The 22,237-nt window shown below is 37.4% G+C and overlaps 2 protein-coding genes and 3 long non-coding RNA genes across 6 annotated transcripts; 3 read left to right on the forward strand and 2 right to left on the reverse strand.

Moving 5' to 3' along the window:
- LOC112192130 lies at nucleotides 1-956 on the forward strand. Its single transcript, XR_002933384.2, has 3 exons — nucleotides 1-254; nucleotides 357-446; nucleotides 574-956. It is a non-coding gene; the product is annotated as an uncharacterized LOC112192130 (long non-coding RNA).
- Nucleotides 957-10,348: 9,392 nt separating this feature from the next.
- LOC112192143 lies at nucleotides 10,349-11,130 on the forward strand. Of its 2 annotated transcripts, none has more exons than XR_005809017.1 (3): nucleotides 10,349-10,423; nucleotides 10,718-10,801; nucleotides 10,992-11,130. It is a non-coding gene; the product is annotated as an uncharacterized LOC112192143 (long non-coding RNA). The 2 variants fall into 2 exon arrangements; XR_002933389.2 differs by lacking the exon at nucleotides 10,349-10,423 and adding an exon at nucleotides 10,462-10,560.
- Nucleotides 11,131-12,431: 1,301 nt separating this feature from the next.
- On the reverse strand, nucleotides 12,432-14,401 carry LOC112192051 (phenylacetaldehyde reductase). The gene is made up of 6 exons (XM_024331572.2): nucleotides 14,235-14,401; nucleotides 13,932-14,104; nucleotides 13,613-13,804; nucleotides 13,331-13,493; nucleotides 12,894-13,080; nucleotides 12,432-12,797 (listed from the first exon to the last, which is right to left on the reverse strand). The coding sequence occupies exons 1-6, from the start codon at nucleotides 14,350-14,352 to the stop codon at nucleotides 12,653-12,655; spliced, it is 978 nt and encodes a 325-aa protein (XP_024187340.1). The 5' UTR covers nucleotides 14,353-14,401; the 3' UTR covers nucleotides 12,432-12,652.
- A 536-nt stretch (nucleotides 14,402-14,937) lies between these two features.
- LOC112192136 lies at nucleotides 14,938-16,681 on the forward strand. The gene is made up of 2 exons (XR_005809025.1): nucleotides 14,938-15,237; nucleotides 16,433-16,681. It is a non-coding gene; the product is annotated as an uncharacterized LOC112192136 (long non-coding RNA).
- A 117-nt stretch (nucleotides 16,682-16,798) lies between these two features.
- On the reverse strand, nucleotides 16,799-18,836 carry LOC112192068 (phenylacetaldehyde reductase). The gene is made up of 6 exons (XM_024331592.2): nucleotides 18,664-18,836; nucleotides 18,362-18,534; nucleotides 18,036-18,227; nucleotides 17,753-17,915; nucleotides 17,294-17,480; nucleotides 16,799-17,166 (listed from the first exon to the last, which is right to left on the reverse strand). The coding sequence occupies exons 1-6, from the start codon at nucleotides 18,779-18,781 to the stop codon at nucleotides 17,022-17,024; spliced, it is 978 nt and encodes a 325-aa protein (XP_024187360.1). The 5' UTR covers nucleotides 18,782-18,836; the 3' UTR covers nucleotides 16,799-17,021.
- Nucleotides 18,837-22,237: the final 3,401 nt, after the last annotated feature.

Here is a 22,237-nt window from a genome sequence, read left to right on the forward strand (position 1 = left end):
CAATTCCAGAAAACACGAGAGAGAGGGAGCTGGGAGCTCTGACCCGGAAGCCACCGCGACCCGAGAAGGAACCCGACCAGAGGGACGCCGTCCGGCCACCCCACGAAGGCGCACGGCCACTAGAAGCTTCGTATCGGGGTCGCCTACGTCCCTGTGGTCCCAGATTATACATGCAGCGACTGGAAACGGGGATTCGACGACTGGAAGCCTTGTGCAAACTCCGGCGACTCCGGCCACCGTCAGAGCCGCTTGTGGTATGAAACCAAATCTCCTCATCATACTCTACACGTCTGTGTAATTAGAATTTCGATTCGATCCCGTTTTGATGATTTTGTTTCTGGGTTGGACCTCGGCAGCCGTGTTCTTCAACACCGACAGCTTCTCCGGTGCTTCCAGCTTGATTGGCATGTGAAGAACGGTCTAATCTTCGTGCTCTATGAGTTAATGTAAGTTGTTTTCGAATTCAATTCGATTCTGGAGGAATTACGTTTTGGGTATAGACGGCCACTGCCGGGAAACCCAGGTTCCGGAGACCGTTTCACTGACTTCCGGACATTTTTAACTTGATTTCAGTGCTAGTAGGACGATTTGATGGTGGTATTACCCTAGTAGCAGAATCGAGGGATTGGTTAGTCTGGGTTCAGACTGTCGTGTTCTTCGTCAGTAGCATAATAGCATTGCTTTTGCAAATCCTACCATTGAAGGTAAAAACTGGAGTTATACGTTTGGGTACTTCTCGACAGTTGAATGAATTGATAATCTGTTATTGCGATCTTGAAGTGGGTATTTGATTGATTGAATGTTGTATATGCTTGTTGCGTGTTGAACGAGACTGAGAATGTTGTTGTGTGGTAAATTTGTTGTTCTGCTCGTGTTGGTTAAAGATGATTGGTAAATATTGTTGGTGAATTTGGCAAGGAATAAATATTACAATGGAATATATTAGTTGTGTATGTGGTTGTGGAATATTTGGAAAATGGTCAAGCTTGGGTGTCCATAGTAGTTTTGGGCACACCTTGCATAAAAGTTCGAAAAAACATTGGGTGCCCTTAGTAATTCCGTCGACTTACTATGTGACGAAATCGTTAAGTAAAGTTGAATTTATTCGTTGACAAAATTGGAAATTTGACATAACTTTCGTTGCTTGAGTACTACGTGAAGTGGTGATAAGTAGAGTAAAGAAATTATTAACTAGAGTAAAGAAATTATTATATATTGGGTGGCCTCAGTGAGAATCGGGTGCGCTCAATATATATTTGGTTGTTGTCGTAAACTTCAAGTAAATGTTCGGTAATAATTTGGGTTAATTATTGAACTTGTGGTGATTGGTCAAACGTGGTCAATACTGGTCAAACAATAGTCGAAATGGTCAATTCTAGTCAAACAGGAAAGGTTGGTCAAATCTTGGTCAACTCCTGGTCAAACCAGGAAAAATTTGGTATGGACGATTTATTAATTGTCAAAATTCCATATAATTGTTCGATGAGATATTGACTATCGAAATGTCGAAATCTAGAACTCTAGTTATCCGAGGAACAGAAGGTTCGCGACTCTCAGAATACGTGAGAGAAAACATCGGAATTCAGGTCGGGATTCAGGACTCTTCTTGGTTAGTGATTTTCTTATATATTTTATTAATGCAGTGCATGTTAAGTGGTATGGTTTGGTTATGTTAAAATGCAATGCATACTAACCAAATCGTGAGAAATGTGATGGTTTGAGAGCGAAAGGGGCACTGACTTCCTTGAGTTTGATTCTCTAAACCTCCGGAGTGTTAGCTATGTTGGTCGTCTGAGTATCTGTAATAACGGACTCGGTATGTGTGCGTACCTACGTAGCGGACGCTCTTGCTACGCTTACCTGGTGATAACTTGAAGTGAGGTAAGGTTGTGTAGTGGGTTTATGGAACTGGCCATCGGGTAAGATTCAGCGCGCGTATTCAATTGAGTATCATGCATCGATTTTCGAGTAAAAAATCATATTTAAAAAGTTTGTCGTTCCTTTATATATTTGGTTTAAGCGTGTTTTCATACTGGAGCTCCAAATATTTATCCATTGATTTTCAAACCTAGTCGAGGTAGAGTTTCTGTTAAGCAGCGAGGATGAAAGCTCACCCCTACAACAATATGGATGCAGGTACTGTGCACTGGTGACGGGACAATAGTGAACGGAGCTAGGTGTGCAGAACAAGTTTGGTAAATTACTGTCTAGACTTTACTCTATAGTCTATTTCTTGAACCTCAGATTCCGAGGCTTGTTGATTGAACATTTCATTGAATTCTCCTTCTTTGATGTTCATATCTTTCGAGTGAGTATTTCTATCAAGTTCTGGATGAACGAAATAGATTTTAGCAACTTAAGTTTTCACCTCAAAAGTATCTGTAGCTTCCGTTGTGTTTTCACAAAAAGTTTTCAAACAAAATGCCTAGCGGTTCTCTAGGATATAAATCGAGCATTCAGTTTATGTTTTAGAGCCCCATGGCACTGTGATGTGCCCAAGCTGGTAAGGTGTGGTTTGATGCATTACAACTCTGAGTATCCAAACCGAGTAATAATGGCAGAGGGAATCGCACTGGCTAAGGAGGTTGCATGGAGTCGTCGTCCGACCAAACTGGTGTTGTCGTCTTCAACTGGTGGTGCAAGATGGAGAGTCGCAAGGGCCAGATCAAGCACGAAAATGGGGTTTGCTTGCAGTATATGGTCTGGTTTGGGTTGCAAGTGTGGGTTTTAGATTTCCCCGAGACCTTTCCCTGCTTGTGTGGTGGTGGTGCACCGGTGGATCATCAAATTGGTGTTACAGCACTGGCTCTTCGACGTTAAGATTGCTAGTACGATGGCAGTGATGATGAGATGAAGATGCTTCTGGGTTGGGGTTGCGACGATGGAGGCTACGCAGGGTTGGGTTTGGGCTTGAGTCTTTGGCTGGTGCGGTTTCCTCACCAGGTTTCCCGAGTTTTGGGCCTTCGCTCTTTTGACGGGCTATTTTACTTTTTCTTATTTTTAATTTTTTTAATTTTTTATGTTCTGGTTTATTTCATATTTACTATATTATGTCAGTAATAAGTCGCTACCACATGGTAGGACGAGGTAGGCTTTGTCCAAGTCTGCACACCTTGTCTATCCTAGTTAGGTGGAAAATTTCTTACTTTGTCAAATAGTCGCAACCTTCTAGTGGCATGATGTACTTAGTGTCACTGGGTTAATGTCTAGTGGCAACATAGTGGAAAAGTTGATATTATTGTACTATGTCTTCGACCGAGTATTGTTTTTCCACTATGTCACCACAATTGTAAAGCAAATGGAGTAGCCTGTAATGCACTTTTTGTTAATTGGTGCATGTTAGAATAAATATTCTTAGTCGAGACGCCTATTATTATCTCAGGTGATTCTCTTAATGTATATTGTGATTTGGGGTTTAGACACTATGTTCCACCATGTATTCTATGGTTTCATTAATGGTCATAGCTTAAGAGCAGTTGTCCAGGCTCTTCCTCAAAAATATATATTGTTTTCAAGCAACCTTGCCAGATATCATCTTGTTATGGCAACCAAGTCAATGGCATCTACTTCGGCAAAATTTTCAAGCGGCCTCTTTAGTTTTTGAAAGCATATACTATCGCTGGAAAAATAAAAAAGGGAAGTTCACATTGAGCTCATAGTTCATGACTTCATGTCAAACTACACCAAGAATACTGTATTGTCTCACACACTTACGTTGAAATGTAGTAAGTTGTAGAATGACTGAGGGTTAGATGGTTGGATGAATCTAAGGATGTCTATGTGCACACTTCATTTTTGCTATATCTGGTACAACAATTTTTCTTGTTGTTTGAACATTGATAGTGTAAGTGGGAGATTGGAAGACTTAATATGGACTTAACAATGTTTATTAAGAGTCACAACAACTAAGTTGCCTGTTTACAAAATAAGCTAGTATGACATTCCTAGCGTTCATTAGAACCATATTTATTTCCTATTGACATCAGTATTGATTAAAGGTTTTCTTAGCTAATGAGTATCCCTAACTACTTGCATATGAAACAAGAATAAGGTTGCCCTAAATGTAATAGGATTGGGGGACCTTGATGGGAGACACCTAATCCTCACTGCCTCTTTATTGAATTCTCTTTTTTTTTTTTTTTTTTTTTAAACATGCGTTGAAACACCAAAAGATAGCTGTAGTCCTTATTAGGAGAGCTCCCGCATATGAATTGCAATCAAACTAACACTTGATAAGCTTGCGTGCAATTGTGTCGTGAGCTATTGGCTTTCATACATTTTCGATCTGTCCTCTTTTTGTTTTTGTTTTTGTTTTTTTGTTTTTTGTTTTAACACAAAGGCACTTCATTTTCCTTGCCTATTCTTCTATCAACCTGAAGTTGAGTTTATTTATGGTTGTATGATTCACTTTGTGTCTATATGTCCTTGGCCACTCTAGGTAAGGCAAACACCTTATCCTTATGTATTATTTGGGGGCACTTCAGTTTAATGACATAATTTTTTTTTTACTAGATCTGGAACTTTTTAATGTTTTGCTACAGCCATGAACCTCCCTCTAGGATATCATCAAATTGACATCTTAAATGGTTAAAAATATGGAAATCTTGTCAGGTTTTGATGCTTTGGATTAGTGGGAGGATGGAGAAAATTTAATTTCTTGCAGTTTCTGAATTTTTTTTTCGGTAGACTTTATATAGATTCTTTATAACATTAACTTTTGAAAGCTCCTATTTTGGTATTCTGAATATGCAAATTTCTAACTTAAGAAGTATTATTGAATTCTGGATTCTGCATTTGTTTTATCTTACTCCAGTAAATTATCTGTTTTGGTTCGTTAGCCTTTTTTGCTATCTAGCTGAAATTAGTGAATTCTGGATTCTGCAAGTGTTCAATATACTATCTAGCTGATATTTATGCTGAGGCCAAGATGTGGGATGAGGTAAAAAGACTAAAAAAACTTCTAGAAGCTCGGGAACTTCAAATGGTACCGGATCGCAGTTGGATTGAAGTTTATAGGAAGATATAATCGTTGGATTCCGTAGACGAATTTAAACCACAAATGTAGCAACTTCATGCACTGCTGGGTGAATTGTCAATAAAGATGAAAGGACGAGGATATAAGCCACAGACTAAAGTTGTCCTCGATGATCTTGATGAGGAAGAGAAGGAACGTATGGTATTAGGCCATAGTGAAAAGTTATCAGTTGCATTTGGTCTCACCAATACCAAAAATGGGGAAACCATTCGGATTTCCAAGAATTTGAGGCAATATGAAGATTGCCACTATGTTACAAAGTTCATATCCAAGTTTACCAATAAAGAGATTCTAGTCCGAGATGTGAATCGGTTTCACCCTTTCCGTGACGGGGTTTGTTCATGCGGGGATTATTGGAAAGTGCAAACAATTATTCTTTCATTTTTGCTAGAAATTATTCTATGCACCGACGGTGCAAGTAACCCAACACTTATAAAACAATCTTAACTCTTGATAATTATTATCAACCTTATTTTTAAAAAATAAAAAGTTTATTTAATGCAATCTAACCATCCATTCATGTTGTGCAAGTGCACGTCGGTGCTCTGAATCATCTCCCCATTTTTGCTACCTAATAACAAACACTACTAGAAATCTGTTCATAGACATCGCATGTTTTAAATCGGTCAGACTTGCCCACGATGTAAAAAAGTAATCTAACATCGTTTTACGAAAATACCGATTTAAATGTATATCATTAACATCGGTTCTTAAAATGACCGGTGTTAAAAGTTTTGTTTGAAAATTTGCGGAAACCTATTTTTGCAAAAAGCGCTAAGTCTTTAAGTGAAATGAGGAAGCGGGGACTAAAACTCAAAATTTTCACTCTTAGAAAAAAATTGCGCCGACCCCAAATCTGAAACACAAACCCTAAGCTCCGTCCTCAACCCAAACTCGAGCTCCTCTTCCTCCTCCTCACCATCACAATCATCCCTCCTCCATTCTCAGGCGGAATCTGAAGCGCTGAGATCCCGACCTCGATCTAAAATTGAAGTAACAGCTCTGAATCCTGAGCTCGGCCTCGATCTGAGATTGGTAGAGTTGAAGAAATTAAAGAAGAATGGTTCTTTCCTCTCAAGCCCCACCGAAGTCGAGGTTGGAGCCCTAAACCCGAACACAGCAACCCAGCTGCACTCAACTGCACCGTTTCTGACTCTCTCCATGACTCCGTGTCTCCGTCTCCGCCGTTTCTGACTCTCCGTCTCCGCCTCTCCGGTCTCCGAGCTCCAGGTATCTGTCTCTCCCAGTCTCCCTCTCCGTCTTCTTCTACTCCTCTTCCTCTTCTTCTTCTCTTCTTATCTTCTTCTTCTTAATCTGATTGAATCATGAATCACCCATTTGAAATTGAAATTGAATGGTTACCTTGAGTTTGAACGTACTGTTGATTTTGTTATGCTTTTGAGATTGGACGGTCTGGAGGTTGAAATGTTTTTCTTGGCGATTTGGTGATTGAGGATTTGGCAAGCATGGCAGAAGTACTTGGACTGATGGTTTGATTGTGGTGAGTGGTCTTGCTAGTCCTTGTTGTTTTCGATGTTTCTCTGTATTAGTACAGTGGTGTAGTTACTTACTTTCTGTTTGGTTTTCTTGTCGGATTGTTTGTTTTGTATTGCTAGAAGAGCAAAGGTGGAGATGGTAGCTCGATTGGTAATGATTCAAAAAGATCAATGGGACCGGTTTTCAGCACTTTTGTTTATGAGGAGGGATCTGAAAATGATTTGTAAGCTTCTTCACTACTGCTAACTATGGGAGGTTTGATATATTAGGAGTTCATTGTTATATCTACATGGTTTTTGATGCTTTAAGTTATGCTGAAACTGTCATAATCATGTTCAGCATTTTTTGTATGCTTGAGTTAGCTTTTTTGTTGTTTAATTTATCAGCTCAGTTTGCGAACTAGAAGTGGAGATTACTTGTATCTTGGAATAGTGATTGTGGTGGTCTTGTGTCTTGTCTGTGAACACTATAAGTTGCACAATTAGAAGGCTGATAGAATACTTGGTACTAATTATGTGAAGTTTTATACACGATCTGATCTTGCTCTTTGTGTATAAAAAAAGATTCACGTACAATGTAAATTTGAACTTGCTATGCTATGTCTAATGTGAATTTAGTTCAACTTCTATTGTTCATAATACTCCAACTCCTGAAGAGGTATATTCGACATTTGTTCTATCCTCCTTTTTGTTATGTCCAAAAATATGTGGAGGAGATGGACTACAGTCATTTCTGACTACTTTTGGAACTGCTACAGTTCTTATGGAAGACACTGGTGAAGAATTTGTTCATCTTGGGAGGAACAGACCTTCACTGAGGTTGCAAGAATAGAGGCATGGAATCAGATTTCTTGCATTTTAAACATACAGTGTTCTCTAACTAGCTGAACATGTATATGCTTAAATGAGTTTGATTCACTTAGTTCTATAGAATGGTTTGGTCTGATAATATACGTGTACGTTACAAATATGGGGACATTTGAAAACATATTGAATTCTTCTGTTTCTTTGTTAGCCAGACAAAACCTTGTCTGATGCAACTTATATGTTAAAAACATTTTCAAAAAATAATTATAAGCTGGAAGTCTTCGAGCAAGCAAGATTGGTAAATGAGAAGAAACTTGATTTGGGACCAAGTTTGTGGTACTCAACAAGAGAAGATCAGTAAATACTGAACCCCTTGCATTCAAATCCAAACATCAGTAACTATAGTTGCACTGTGCATACTGTGCAGTAGACGACAGATATCTTCAAATAATTTCAGAAGGCTGAGGGATGACGAGTGCAGTTTATGTGAATTTGTGCCTCTTTTGGGGAACATGGTGTCCGTTGAATCACTGCAGTTATGTTTTGTCATGAAAACCAAAGAGGTATATAGGCGTTGAGTTTCAAGATACAATTATCATGAATTTTAATCTTTAATTCGGGAGTCCAAGATTGATTGTCTTATTTAATTTAGGCCATAAGTAACAATATCTTATTGTATTTGGTATGTGTTCATATTCTTGCAGTACTCCAGAAGGATTAATGATATATTGTGAAGATCAAGTAAGGTTTCTCAAGGGGTGTGCACTAAGAGATGTGCGTAGACAGACCTGAATCATCATCTATTAGCTGCCTAGCTTGTCAAAGAGGAAGGTTGGGGAGCCCAATAAGGAGGAAAATGTAACTCTTGGACCTGCGGTGGAGAGAACTTTTTTGGCGTTGATACTCATATTTATGCATCCACTCTTTGAGTGATCCCTTCATTTTTGTGATGGACTTGCAAATGCTACCAAGCATGCTTGCAGCACAGTATGTATCTACATGGTGCAAGATGCTTGCATATAGAGCTCAGGGCTGCTAGTCCAGGTGCTGAATCAGCAATGCGAGCACTTGATCTTGCTGACATGCCCAATTTCCACCAACTGTAGCCACTGAAAGCTTGGCGGGCACTCTGGGACATATATAGAAGGTTGACATTTCTCAAATGTAAGGTTTCAGATGTTGCTCTCATTTCTCGTACATTTGGGTTTGGTTGGAGGTGAAACCAATTCTGTCTCAAAGTTGCAAAGACAGGCAAGGCCTGGACTGGTCCAAGATTTCTCACATCCCAAAAATCAAAATTGATCGCAAAATTGTACAAAAAGATGGAGTCTGGATTTGATTGCCCATCTGATTTCTTGGGTACGTACCAATCATTTTCTTTCTTCTTTTATCTGTTAATTTCCAATTATCAAAATTGATCCACTGCATGCAGAATTTGATTATTAAGTCTCTCTTTTGACTGTCCAAAGATGATGATGATCTAACTCTAGCTTGAGATCAAACCAGAGCAGTCCCTTGGCCAAGCCAACCAAGGCAACTGCGTTGAGTCTCTAGCTTTAGGAAGGCCTAAATGAAAAGGAAAATAACAAAACCTGAAGAAGCTTACAGCTTTAGTTTTGCAGTAGTAAAAAGATTCACTAATTTAGTCCATAATGTAAATTTGCCCTTGCTCTGCTCTAATTTAAATTTAGTAAACAATGTATTTTATTTTAACAAAGCCTGACATTTCTGATCTTTGCTGCTCTTGTAGTCTCAGCCTCTACTTTCAAATGCTAATTAATATTTATTTATGTTTGTTTTTATGTTCTGTTTTCTCTATTCAAAACTCAATGGATTGATAGATCTTAAATTGATGCTCTCACCCAATCTATATCTCCTAGTCTAAGTTTCTACTCATTACTAAGTTAGGAAGGCACCTTCAAAATTTAGCCTTAGAACTCATTTTGCATTGGGTAAGGCCAATGATCAAACAAACTGTATATCAAGGCCAGGACTAAAATTGATAGCTGAGTAAGTTATCATCACTTAGTATATGAAATTTAGTTACATGGAGTTAATTGCAAAACGGCTAATCTTCTCACTACACTTCAATCAATTATGAATGACTAATACATATTCTTGCTAAACTTATTATATTAGGCACAGAAGAAATTGATTGCAATGAAACAGTGGAACTGCAGAAATGATCCAAAAGTCTCATTTGAGTTCTCGTTCAAGACTTTCGTGTCATGCTGACCTCGGTATAGTATGGCAGATTGAAGACTTTGTGCAACTCCGTTTAATGTGTTTGGGAATTTCATATTCTCACCCAGTCATATCACCCTCCAGGATATCATCACTCCTCTTCTTTTTTATACCGCAGCTCCTTAAAAGGTAAATTAGTTTGTTTCTACATGTAATTTTGCAGTTGAACTAAATCTTTTTCTATGTTAGATTTGATATCTGATTTTCTTATCTCAGCGGCTCAAAATTTTCAAGGAATATTGGAAAGGTGGAAGCCTGGAATCTCATTGGATGTGACCTCTTTGCTGTAGGCCAAATTGAGGTCTCTTTCTTGTCACTCAGTTCATTATGTTTAGGATTTGACATCCTTAATTAAGAAACTTCGACTCAATTCGTCAATCACTTCTATTGTTCGTAATACTCCAGCTTCTGAAGAGGTATATTTGACATTTATTTAGTCCTCCTTTTGGAGTTATATATATATATATATATATATATATATATATATATATATGCATGCTAAGTACTTTAGTGGTATTCTGTCTACAACGAGTGGTCTGAGTAGTTGCTATGTGCTTGAATGAGTTTGCTTCACTTATTTTTATATAACGGCTAGGTCCACTTAGCTAAATTTTCTGCTAAGTTTAGGGGGAATGTGAAAGAATGCTAAATCTCTATTATGTGAAGTTTTATACACGATCTGATCTTGCTCTTTGTGTATAATTTTATGTGAAGTTTCACTATCTAGTGTTTGTTATTTATATCATCACTATTTATTATCTTGTTACGTATTTTGGCAGAGAAAGGGGTGCCTAACTTCTGGCTCTATGCATTGCAAAACAATGACTATATAGACGAGGAGGTGGGTGTTGGTGCATACTGTTTCTCATTTATAATGTTTACATGGTTGTAACTTATGTATAAAATCCTTCTTTGTTTTCTCTCGTATCTTCCCAATTAGATTACTTATCGTGATGAGCGAGGGGTGGACAAGGAGGGGTGAGGCATCATGCATCTTAATTGGAGTGGAAATTTTTAGTATTTTCTGTGCAGATTTAGAACTGTTTTAGTATTATCAAGACTATCTTTGCATAATACTGATTTGAATATTGATGTGCATTTGCATTTGCATTTGGTTCTCTTTGGTTTTGTGCAGATTAGCTTGGTAGAAATGCCAGAGCGTAGCAAGAAAAAGTTGATGGCTTTGACCACTAATGTGATGAGAGATGATAGTGATAAGGTAAAGTGGTCATGCTTATTCTCACTTGGTATTCCGATGTGAATTATGTGTATTGAGATTCATTACCTTTTTAGTACCTTTTAAGCTTAGTCATGTCGGTCTTTCTTTTTGTTGAGTTTAGTAAATACCAGAAATCACTGTCATTAGGTTTATGTTGCACTGTGAAACTGACTTTGTCATTCTCTTGCAGGGCCTTGGATTACAATAAGTTATGAAATATTTGGTTGCCAAATATGAAGAGCTAGGGTGTGAAGTGAAATGGATGGGCAAGCCTGATAAGGTGATCTAGTCACATTGGTCTGGTTACCGTTGTTAACTTCACTTCATGTGAACTTTTAGCTTAATACATATTTCTCTTGCACTTGACTACTAAGATGAATTTTGAGCAAGGCTACTTTTTGCTTTGAAGCAAACTTTGGTGTAGAAATTTTGTCGATTGTTGCTCATATGTTTCTAGGCTATCATTTGTAGGTTTTGGGGTTTTCTTTTGTGACATATGTTCAATCATGAATTTGGAAAGAAAATTAATGGAAAGCCCTAATTTTTGGATGATTATGAAATGCATTTCTTTTCCTAGCAGCAGCTAGATGCAAACTTAGCTCATCACGCTTGTCAAAATGAAGTGAAGGATATAAAAGCATAACAAAACAGTAATGCTAAGGAAAACGAAGTCACTTGAGAGATTAGAAATCAGTATCAAAATGAAAATCGATGTCTTATGATTATTAATATATTGAGTTATGTCCGCAGAATCGATGTACTCAAAACTAGTGCACATCGATTTTACAAAACAAAAGCGATGTCTACAATGAAACAACACATCGGTTCTAGAAAAAGCAAGCGATGTACATAAAACCATTGAACATCATTTTGCTTAAATGAAAACGATGTGCTGTGTTAAATGAAACATCAGTCCTTAAAAAAAAAACCGATGACGCCTAAAGATACAGACATCGTTTCTAAGAAAATAATGTGCCAAGCTACATGTAAAAATGCCCACGAACAAACAATACTCATGGCAACTGATGTCTACAAGTGTACTGGACATCGTTTCTGGAATAGAAATTGATGCAAATGTTCACGTAGGTATTGTTCGACATATACTTTATTAAGCATAAAATGTGAAAATATGAAGAATTAGACATACCTAACATACAAAAATATGATGATTATAACGATTATACATCGATTTGTTTTTTAGAATCGATGTTGGTTGTTGTCTGGGACATCGGTTGAAAACGCGCTTATACTGATGTCTATACTTTTCTCTACACCCACTAAGACATCGGTCGAAAATTAGTTTAACATCGGTCCAGAACCGATGTCTATGAACAAAATTCTAGTAATGAAAATAGGAGAAGTTGTGGAAGTTATAGAGACCTTAAAAGGATGCATAGTTAAATTGGAACACACTGTAGAATTATATGAAAACTTGTTTTGATGAATAAATAGTTCTTCAAGCTTTATGATTTAGATTTATTTGCTGACTAATGTGATCTTCTAACTTGAGTTTTCCTTGAACTCGATTCGATGAGTTATACTGATACAAAACCTGATCATGGCATACAACTAAAAGACAGAAGTGCTGATCAAAAGCTAAATTAACTCGTTTGTTTTAAACCAAATCCTCTACAACATAAGTTAACTTTATTCATCTTAATTGCAAACCCGGTTTGGATATTATCATGATTTTCATTGGTTTATTGACTTATTCCCTGTTACAATAATGGAATAAGAAATACCACTTTTTTATACACATAACTTGTAGAAATTCTGAACACAAACGAACATAAATTCATCATGTCTTTGGAGAAGCTTGTACAACGAACAAGTTGCTGCCAGTCGCATAATTCAAGGCTTGAGGAAGCCCTTCTCCTTCAGGCATTCAACAGTGTCCCTGAGACTTACTTCCAACGGAAGGAAACTAACTCCCAAACTCTTTGCTTTTTCCTGGGATATTTGAAACTCTGGGGCAGAAGGGGTATCATGCTCGCATCTGCAAACATTGAAACAAACCAAATCCTGGCTTTAGAAATTTGGGTTATCAACATTCAATTGCAAACGTTTGTGGCATTTTACAAATGCAACTTACATTTCAGGTGGGCACAAACTAGGATGAAGTTCCTTTAAAATCTTCAGAGCCTCGTGAATAGGGGTGACATTTGCAACTAAACAATATCTTCCACTGGCTGAAGGAACTTCAAATGCTTGAATATGTGCAGAGGCAACATCTCTAACATCAGTAGATGTATAATTTGCAATTGCTACTCCGTTGATATCTGTATAGGATAAGAAACAAACAATCAATTGATTGAGAATCATCTATAACATATAGTTCACTCCTTATGTTTTCATATATGCATTTGATTCTATTTCCCAGTGCAGTCACCAAATACTAAACCCTAAACCCTAAACCCAAATTGCTCATTCCTAAACCTTAAATGTCGATTTAAGACAGATTTCTGAATAAATTTTCCATCCCTCTGCTATAACCAAGGAGGATAACAGGAGATTATTTCTGAAGTGTACCCTTCTTGAGATCCAGAACCATCTCCACACTCAAATTAAGAGTTGGCTGCAAGGGCGGACCCATCACATACGCGGGATTTATGGTCACCATGTCAATCCCGTTTTCTTTAGCAAATTTCCAAGCAGCCTCCTCTGCTAAAGTTTTCGAAAGAAAATACCATTCCTGAAATGTTCATAACATACCATATGTTAAGGCCAAACATTACATTTTGTTCCTAATACACGTGAACAATAGGTGAAGCTTGGAAGAAGATAAATTTAGTAGTGGAACAGACGTAATACCTTCAACTCCTGACAAAGAAGTGGATCAGAAAACCATGTTTCATCAACTACCACATTAGAGGTTAGAGGTGTTCCATTGAGTACAACTGCCGCCATGGAAGATGTTAAAACTACCCTCTTGATTGTTGGAAATTTCACGCACGATTTAAGAACATTAAGCGTTCCCTTTACTGCAGGATCAATCAGTTCTGCCTAAGATGTGGAGCAAATTAATTCGAGTACCGTAAGTTATTTCTCTAATAAGCAAATATGATAAAGGTTTAAATGATGGCAAAACATTTAAAGCATGTAGAAAAGTAGTCACGGAGATCCGATGAACCTGTGGGTCGCTGATCGATGAAAATAGTACCGGAGATGCTGTGTGGAAAACACCTTCACATCCATCAACTACAAGGTCAAAAGATCCCTCTTCTAACAAGTCTGCTTTGAACAAATGAAGCCTTTCCTCTGCTCCCTCTAGTGAGAGCAAGTGTTCTGTTTTCTTCGGATTATCTGCGGAATATACACAAACGGAATAACTGGTCAGTTTAGCTGAGCTACATTACATCAAATGCTTAGACCCTATTCTGTTGTGTTGAACATAACTATTGGAAAGAAAGGAATTTATTGTAGTGACACTGACTTGGGTCACGAACGGTGGCTTTGACGACATAACCTCGCTGTAACAAGAGCTTCACCAGCCATGAAGCTATGAAACCAGAAGCTCCTGTAACACACACAACCTTCCTTTCTCCACTCATCTCTGATTAATTTGTTTCTGACTTTCTGTATACCTATCTCTGTCTTGAGTTGCTTCCATATATATATATGTGGAGCCGCGGAGGTAACGTTCTCATCTTAATTAGAATAATAATATAAACAACGGTGGCTGGCTCGCTGGGTAGCCATTAGTTTATTAAGAATGGTCTCTGGTCCTGCAATGCAGGTCAGAGCCGCCATTTCTTTGAATTGACAATTCTGTCTTGTTTATTACTTGATTTGTCCCATAAAGACCACCAAAATATATATAAAATCAGCAATGAAAAAGTCTTCACTTGGAGATTAGGACGTGTTGCATATCTGTAATAAACTTGTTGTGGATCCTCTAAAGACCTTGAAAGCATTACTTCCATTGAGAAACTGGTGATTCAAGGACAAAAATGGAAAGAATAAGTCCACTATCTGTAGCTGTCTGGGGTGGTTGATATGTTCTTTGCTTTTGATTATATTTTGGTCAAAAAGTTCATTTTATAAATATATATATATATATATATTTATATATATATATATATATATATCTGTTTTGAATCCAGTATCCACATTTGAAATCTGCCTCATGTTCAACAGCTCAACTTGGATTCCATTTGCAGTTTCATACCCTCGTGACCTCGTCACAAAATCGTCAATTTTTATGTGCTGCTGCTCTTAGGAACCGTAGAATTTACTGGGGGTATCCCATACTGTGTGTTTTGTGAATATTGGGATCATGATCATTGATTGATAATATATCCAATGGTCATGGATATTTGAAAATAGTTAACCTATTTAGCAAGTAACCTGTTCTTAAAAAAATAATAATAACGAACGCTTGCTTCAGTTCGCTATCTCAATCTCAGTCTGACCCTCACAGCCCACGGGTTCTCCATGTAAGTTCTTGTTCTTGACTTCTTCGAATCTTCTTATTCTGATAAATTGAGAATCTGGGGTTATGGGAATTATCGAACTGAGGTTGAATTGGAAAATTGAAAATTGAAATTGGTATTGTTCATTAGTTCTACGATTACTGATAATCAATTTATTTCTTTCTTACTGATATCAACTGGAAATTCGGTAAAGGCTTAATGCTGCAAACTTGGAAATTTGGTGAGCTGGAATTCTGTACATTTAGGCGTTTTTGTTTCTGTTGTTGGCTTGTTGCTATAATATTATGTGTAGAAATTTGTGATGTTCTATTAGATTTTTCAATTGGTACTTTGTTAGATTAAGACTTTGAGGTCAGGTTGCTCTCGCAAGGACTTAAGGTCAGATTGTTGACATTATTGATCATTTGATTGTATATATGACTATTTGATTATTTGTAAATGATGTTCCAATTACAGCTACGATGTCTGGGGCAAACTTACAGCTATGACCCTTGCTTATCAGTATTTGGATTCTTGTTGTGTATAGTTCATCTCCAAATCCGCTCATGGCAGATTCTGAAAACTAGTGGTGGAAAATTTACACCTCCTAAGGACTTTGTGTGTCCCATAACTAGTACCCTTTTTGATGATCCAGTGACACTTGAGACTGGTCAGACATATGAGCGAAAAGTCATCCAAGAATGGCTCGATAGAGGAAACTATCTGCATTTGCTCCATTTTGGGTTTACAACGATATGACTTCACAAAAATGGTTTGACAAAGGCTCTTGGCTTCTGCTTTTGTCACTGGTGCCGCTTCTAGGCCCTGCTTTGTATGGGACACACAAAGTCATCCAAGAATGGCTCCTAAGACATATGAGCGAAAATTTCATTACAAAAAATGAATAAAAATATAAAAGAATCCAAGTGCTGTGTTTGGAGGGCCTTTGTATGCTGTGTCCCATCACATTTATATTTTTATTCATTTTTTTTTTTTTCGAATATGCTGTGTTTGTTATCAGTTTGAAATGCATGAGAGAGAGCTTGCACTGCTGAGTATGCTCTTTGATCCTTATAGTGGTTGTCAGAGTTTGTGTCGTTCAAGTGTTAAACAGTTCAGATGTTTTTCTTATGGCAGTGAAATGTGTTCCTTGTGCAACCACACTGCTGCCTATCAATATTTTTCAAGTTTTCTTATTAGTCTGCATTTAAACTTGCAGCTTATTGGTGTTCCTGATCAAGCTGATCAGAAAGATGAGGTTATCAGAACAGTAATGGATTTTGAAGAATTCTGAAGTTGAAGACGGCCGGTTATACTGAGAATGCTATTAAATATCGGCAGGTAGATAATGTGAAAACATATAGTATATATAATTGGAACACACTGTAATAATTATATGAAAACTTGTTCTGATGAAAAAATAGTTCTCCAAGCTTTATGATTTAGATTCATTTGCTTACTAATGTGATCTTCTAACTTGAGCTTTCCTTGAACTGAATTCGATAAGTCATAGTGATTCAAAACCTGATCATGGCATAAACTAAAAGACAGAAGTGCTGAAAGCTAAATTAACTCGTTTGTTTTAAACCAAATCCTCTAACAACATAAATTAATTTCATTAATCTTGCAAACCCTGTTTGCATATTATCATGATTTTTCATTGGTTTATTCCCTAAATTGTTACAATAAATGGAATAAGAAATGCCACTTTTCTCTATATAACTTAAGAAATGAAGACAAACAAACATAAATTCATCATCTCTTTGGAGAAGCTTGTGCAATGAACAAGTTGCTGCCGGTTGCATAATTCAAGCCTCGAGGAATCCCTTCTCCTTCAGGCTTTCAATAGTGTCCCTGAGACTTACTTCCAACGGAAGGAAACTAACTCCCAAACTCTTTGCTTTTTCCTGGGATATTTGATACTCTGGGGCAGAAGGGATATCATGCTCACATCTGCAAACATTGAAACAAACCAAATCTTTACCATAGAAATTTGTCAAATTCAATGAGTTCAAGACTTAAATTTGGGTTTTCAACATTCAACTGCAAATATTTGTGGCACTTTGCATATCCAACTTACATTTCAGGTGGGCACAAAGTCGGATGAAGTTGTTCTAAAATCTTCAGAGCCTTGTAAATAGGGGTGACATTTGCAACTAGACAATATCTTCCACTCGCTGAAGGAACTTCAAATGCTTGAATATGAGCCGAGGCAACATCTCTAACATCAGTGGATAAATAATATCCATTTGTTACTTCGTGAGCATCTGTATAGGATAAGAAACAAACAATCAATTGCTTGAATCACAAGAACCATCTCTAACATATAAGTGTTGAATGTTCACTCCTTGCATTTTCATATATGTATTTAGTTTTATTTCCAACTGCAGTCCCCAATTTCTAAGTGCAGTCCCCAATTAATACTATACCCTAAACCCAAATTGTTCATTCCTAAACCCTAAATGTCGATTTAGACAGATGTTGCATCATACTCTGCTCTAAGCAAGGAAGACAAAAGGAGGTTATATCTAAAGTGTACCATTCTTGAGATTCAGAACCATCTCCACAGTGTAATTAAGAGTTGGCTGCAAGAGTGGACCCATCACATACGCTGGATTTATGGTCACCATGTCAATCCCATTTTCTTTAGCAAATTTCCAAGCAGCCTCCTCTGCTAAAGTTTTTGAAAGTAAATACCATGCCTGGAAAGTTCATTCCAGACCATGTATTAAGGCCAAACATTACATTTTGTTCCTAGTACACGTGAATAATATGTGAAACTTGTAAGAACATAAATTTAGTAGTGGAATAGGCATACATACCTTCAACTCCTCACAAACAAGTGGATCAGAAAACCATGTTTCATCAACTTCTACATTAGAGGTTAAAGGTCTTCCATTGATAATAACTGCAGCCATGGAAGATGTTAAAACTACCCTCTTGATTGTTGGAAATTTCACGCATGATTTAAGAACATTAAGCGTTCCCTTTACTGCAGGATCAATCAGTTCTGCCTGTGATGTGGAGCAAAAAGATTAATTATCCTGAGTACGTAATTTGTTTCTCTAATAAGAAAATATGATACAGAATTAAATGATGGTAAAACATGTAAAGCATATAGGAAAGTAGTCATGGGAATTGGAAGAACCTGTGGGTCACTGATCGATGAAAATAGTACCGGAGATGCTGTATGGAAAACACCTTCACATCCATCAACTACAAGGTCAAAAGACCCCTCTTCTAACAATTCTGCTTTGAACAAATGAAGCCTTTCCTTTGCTCCATCAAGTGAGAGCAAGTGTTCTGTTTTCTTTGGATCATCTGCGGCATATACACAAACAGAATAACTGGTCAGTTTAACTGAGCTACATTATATCAAATACTTACTCTATTCTGTTTTGGTGAACAAAAAGTTTTGGAAACAAAAGAAATTATAGTAATGACACTGACTTGGGTCACGAACGGTGGCTTTGACGACATAACCTCGCTGTAACAAAATCTTCACCAACCATGAAGCTATGAAACCAGAAGCTCCTGTAACACACACAACCTTCCTCTCTCCGCCCATCTCTGATTAATTTGTTCCTCTATACCTCTCTCTTTTTCTTTGGCTTGCTAGTTAGTGCTAGCTAACTAACTTGCTTCCATATATATCTATATGGTGGCAACGTTCTCATCTTAATAAGAATAATAATATAAACACCGATGGCTGGCAGGCTGGCCGGCTGGCCAGCTGTCAATTTATTAAGAAGGTCTATCTGGTCCTGCAATGCCGGATCGGAGCCATATCGTTGAATTTACAATTCTGTCTTGTCTATTTCTTGATTTGTCCCATAAAGATCACAAAATATATTGAATCAGCAACCACTTGGGCATGCTGCATACCTGTAATCAAGTAGTTGTGGATCCTCTACAGATCTTGTTTGAGAAACTGGTGATTCAAGGACAAGAATGGATAGAATAATTCCACTGTATCTGTAGCTGTCTGGGACTCTGGAGTGGTCGATACGTTCTTTGCTTTCGAATTTTTTTTTTTGGTTTGGCTCAAAAAGTTCATTTCATACCTGTTTTGAATCCAGTATCCACATTTGAAATCTGCCTCATGTTCAACAGCTCAACTTGGATTCCATTTGCAATGTCATACCCTCGTCTCAAAATTGTCAATTGTTATGTGCGGCTGCTCATAAAGTCTTATTTCGATAATTTGTTTCCGTTTTTCACTTGAAACAAAGTAATTTATTGCTTGTCAGTAACAACCCTTTTGTTATTAGTCTTTTACAATCTCAACAGTTGGGGTAGAGGGCCGGGAATACGAACTTGAGTCTTTTTCGTAAGGGTAGACGCCTTTCTGTTTACGTGTGGGATCGAGGCTAGGATTTACGTTTGGAATTCGGATCCTCCAATGATTTTGTGCGCTGGGATGGAGGTTTAGCATGCAGGGCGGCTATTTCCGGTTCTTAAATTAAAGGAAGGTTTTTGAGAAACTGACCTATTTACATGTCCTTTGAAGAATGACCCTTTCTTTATAGATTATTCCCAAATCAGGCTCATGGCAAGATCTTTCTAAAACATTAATCAATCACTCCACACTATTTGTAAGGTTGTAAAGTATACATAGCAAAGTTGACTTGGAAATATTGTACAGTTGTTTACAAACTTCTAAAAATCATAAGATCAAAATTATTAATGGACAGGAAGATTTATGCGATGCTTCTGAATTGAGAAAGCAAACTTGAATTGTGAGCATTTGCCGAGTCAGATATGGATCTGCATGTCTGCACTTAAATTCAAAGAAGTCGGATATTGATCTGTTTGAGTTTTACCTTAAAAAAAACGTCAATTGTCAATATGTGACCAACCAGTGCAATAATACACCAACAAGTTGCTGCCCTTCGTGTCCTTCAGGCTTCTAACGCTATCCATAGACAGTTACTTCTATAGGAAGAAACAAATTAAGTTTGCCTTAAATTTGCTAAAAGAAGGATCTCAAGGTTTTGGATTGAAAAATCGAATAATAACTATATTATAATATTTAATTAATATAGTTTAAGGAAATGGGAGTGCTAGGCTCACACTCAAATGAGTATGTGTGAGCCACACTCAGACATGTGTCACTTTCTCATAATTTCCAACTCTTAAATTACACAATAACAATTAAAACTATTTTGAATTTAGTTTTTTTCCATATATACCCTTGAGCTTTTTTTTTTCCATCTTTCTTCTTTTTGTACAGTTAAAGCTGTTGTCCATTGCGTCAGCAACATACCGGCTTCGAATCCTCGGAGCTATGTTCTTCACTGCCTATTCTCTGTTCAGCCCATATCACAGTGTTCAACTCAAAGCAAACAAAAGAAACTCAACGAATTAAGAGATCAAGAATCGAGTCCATCTTTTAATCACCGATCTTTCACTGTAGACAACTTAATCAAATCTGAAATTGCCCCATTTTTTGTTCAAATCAAATCACACCATGTTATACTTTACAAATCAAAATGCAATCTTCAGTTGCCCGATAGAACCAAGAGACCAAGAAAGCAACATAGATCTTAAAGCATTGATCTTTTGGTGTGTGCAACTTTTAAGAAATCCAAAATCCAACCAATTTAGCACTAAGCATATGATTTCCATAGTCAAGATTCGATCTTTTAAGTATTGCAGAGAACCCAACAACAAAAAGAACATATTCCTCGTTCTTGTTCTTTGCTCATTTTCATGTAAATCCAAAACACTACAATCACAAAACTAATAAAAAATGAGTCAATGACAAAAAAATTAAGCTTAACAAGTAGAACCCACACGAGAAAACCAATCTCAAAACTGAAGAATCACCAGTTGAGAACAAGGCCAAGCCCCCAGAAGGAGAATCTTCTCCCTCAGATCGCTTTTTAGCTTCCACCTAGATATTGAACTTCGGCTAGAGCAATAGGACATTTTGCAACGCCGACAACGGAAAGTTGTTTTCGGCGCAATTCGAGATCACCGCCGAAGAAATACACCAACAAAAAGAAAAGAGAGATGGAAAAGAATAGCTCAGGGTATAGATGGAAAACAAATAAATCCAAAACAGCTTTAATTATTATTGTGCAATTTAATAGTTGGAAATTATGAGAATGGGACACATGTCAGTGTGGCTCACACACACTCACTTGAGTGTGAGCCTAGCACTCTCCAAATCATATTATTTTGAATTCATTTTTGTATTAAATGATGGACCATCTATAGAAATTAGTTATTTTTAATTCATTTTTTTAGGTAAATTATAAAACTATATAAGCAATATAAGAAAATTTCAGAAAAACAACAATAATTTAATTGAATGTTATATTTAGGGGAGATGAGAAGAGTATTTGTTTTTTTTTTTTTTTTTTTTTTTTCTCTTTTTGTCTTTATTTATCTTTTCATATAACTTGATAAAGTCGATTAAGAATGGCCAATGATAAAAGAGGTTATTTTGAAGTACCTTATTATAATACAAGTAACATAAATGTTCCCATGATAATTAAGGTCACCTCTTTATAACCTACCACTAGAGTTAAACTTAATTACAAAAACTGCCACCGACTACTCTCTCTCTCTCTCTCTCTCTCTCTCTCTCTCTCTCTCTCTCTCTCTCTCTCTCTCTCTCTCTCTCTCTCTCTCTCTCTCTCTCTCTCTCTCTCTCTCTCCCCCTCCCATTACCCAAGCCCGTCTGAACCCTTATCTATTGGGACTCTTGACCCTTACAAAAATATCTCTCTCTGTGAGATCGGAGCCAGCCATGTACGACCAGGAGCACCACTTCGAGTCTAAGGCCGACGTAGGAGCCTCCAAGACCTCTCCTCAGCATTTCGTAGTTTGATTGAATGGGATGGGAGGGATTCGATTCCCTCCAAACGGTGCAGACAACCCCACACACGACGGCTCGTTCCTCACCGCCACGTGGGATGACACCGTGAAGCTCTGGACCGTCGACAGCCCAGCCTCCGTCTGCACCTTCAAGGAGCAAGCCTACTGTGTCTACTCCGTCGTCTTTGGTGTGAAGAGC

This window comes from Rosa chinensis, chromosome 1 (genome assembly GCF_002994745.2).
Source record: "Rosa chinensis cultivar Old Blush chromosome 1, RchiOBHm-V2, whole genome shotgun sequence".
Taxonomy (NCBI): domain Eukaryota; kingdom Viridiplantae; phylum Streptophyta; class Magnoliopsida; order Rosales; family Rosaceae; genus Rosa; species Rosa chinensis.

Excerpts from the sequence above, each read along its gene's own strand:
- LOC112192051 (XM_024331572.2), bottom strand. The coding sequence starts at position 14,352 with ATGAGTGGAGAAAGGAAGGTTGTGTGTGTTACAGGAGCTTCTGGTTTC. Across the intron at positions 14,105-14,234 it reads AGCCACCGTTCGTGACCCAA|ATAATCCGAAGAAAACAGAA; the intron begins GTCAGTGTCACT and ends TATATTCCGCAG. Across the intron at positions 13,081-13,330 it reads GGTTCTGGATCTCAAGAAGG|ATATCAACGGAGTAGCAATT; the intron begins GTACACTTCAGA and ends TATCCTATACAG.
- LOC112192068 (XM_024331592.2), bottom strand. The coding sequence starts at position 18,781 with ATGGGCGGAGAGAGGAAGGTTGTGTGTGTTACAGGAGCTTCTGGTTTC. Across the intron at positions 17,916-18,035 it reads TTGTTTGTGAGGAGTTGAAG|GCATGGTATTTACTTTCAAA; the intron begins GTATGTATGCCT and ends TGAACTTTCCAG. Across the intron at positions 17,481-17,752 it reads GGTTCTGAATCTCAAGAATG|ATGCTCACGAAGTAACAAAT; the intron begins GTACACTTTAGA and ends TATCCTATACAG.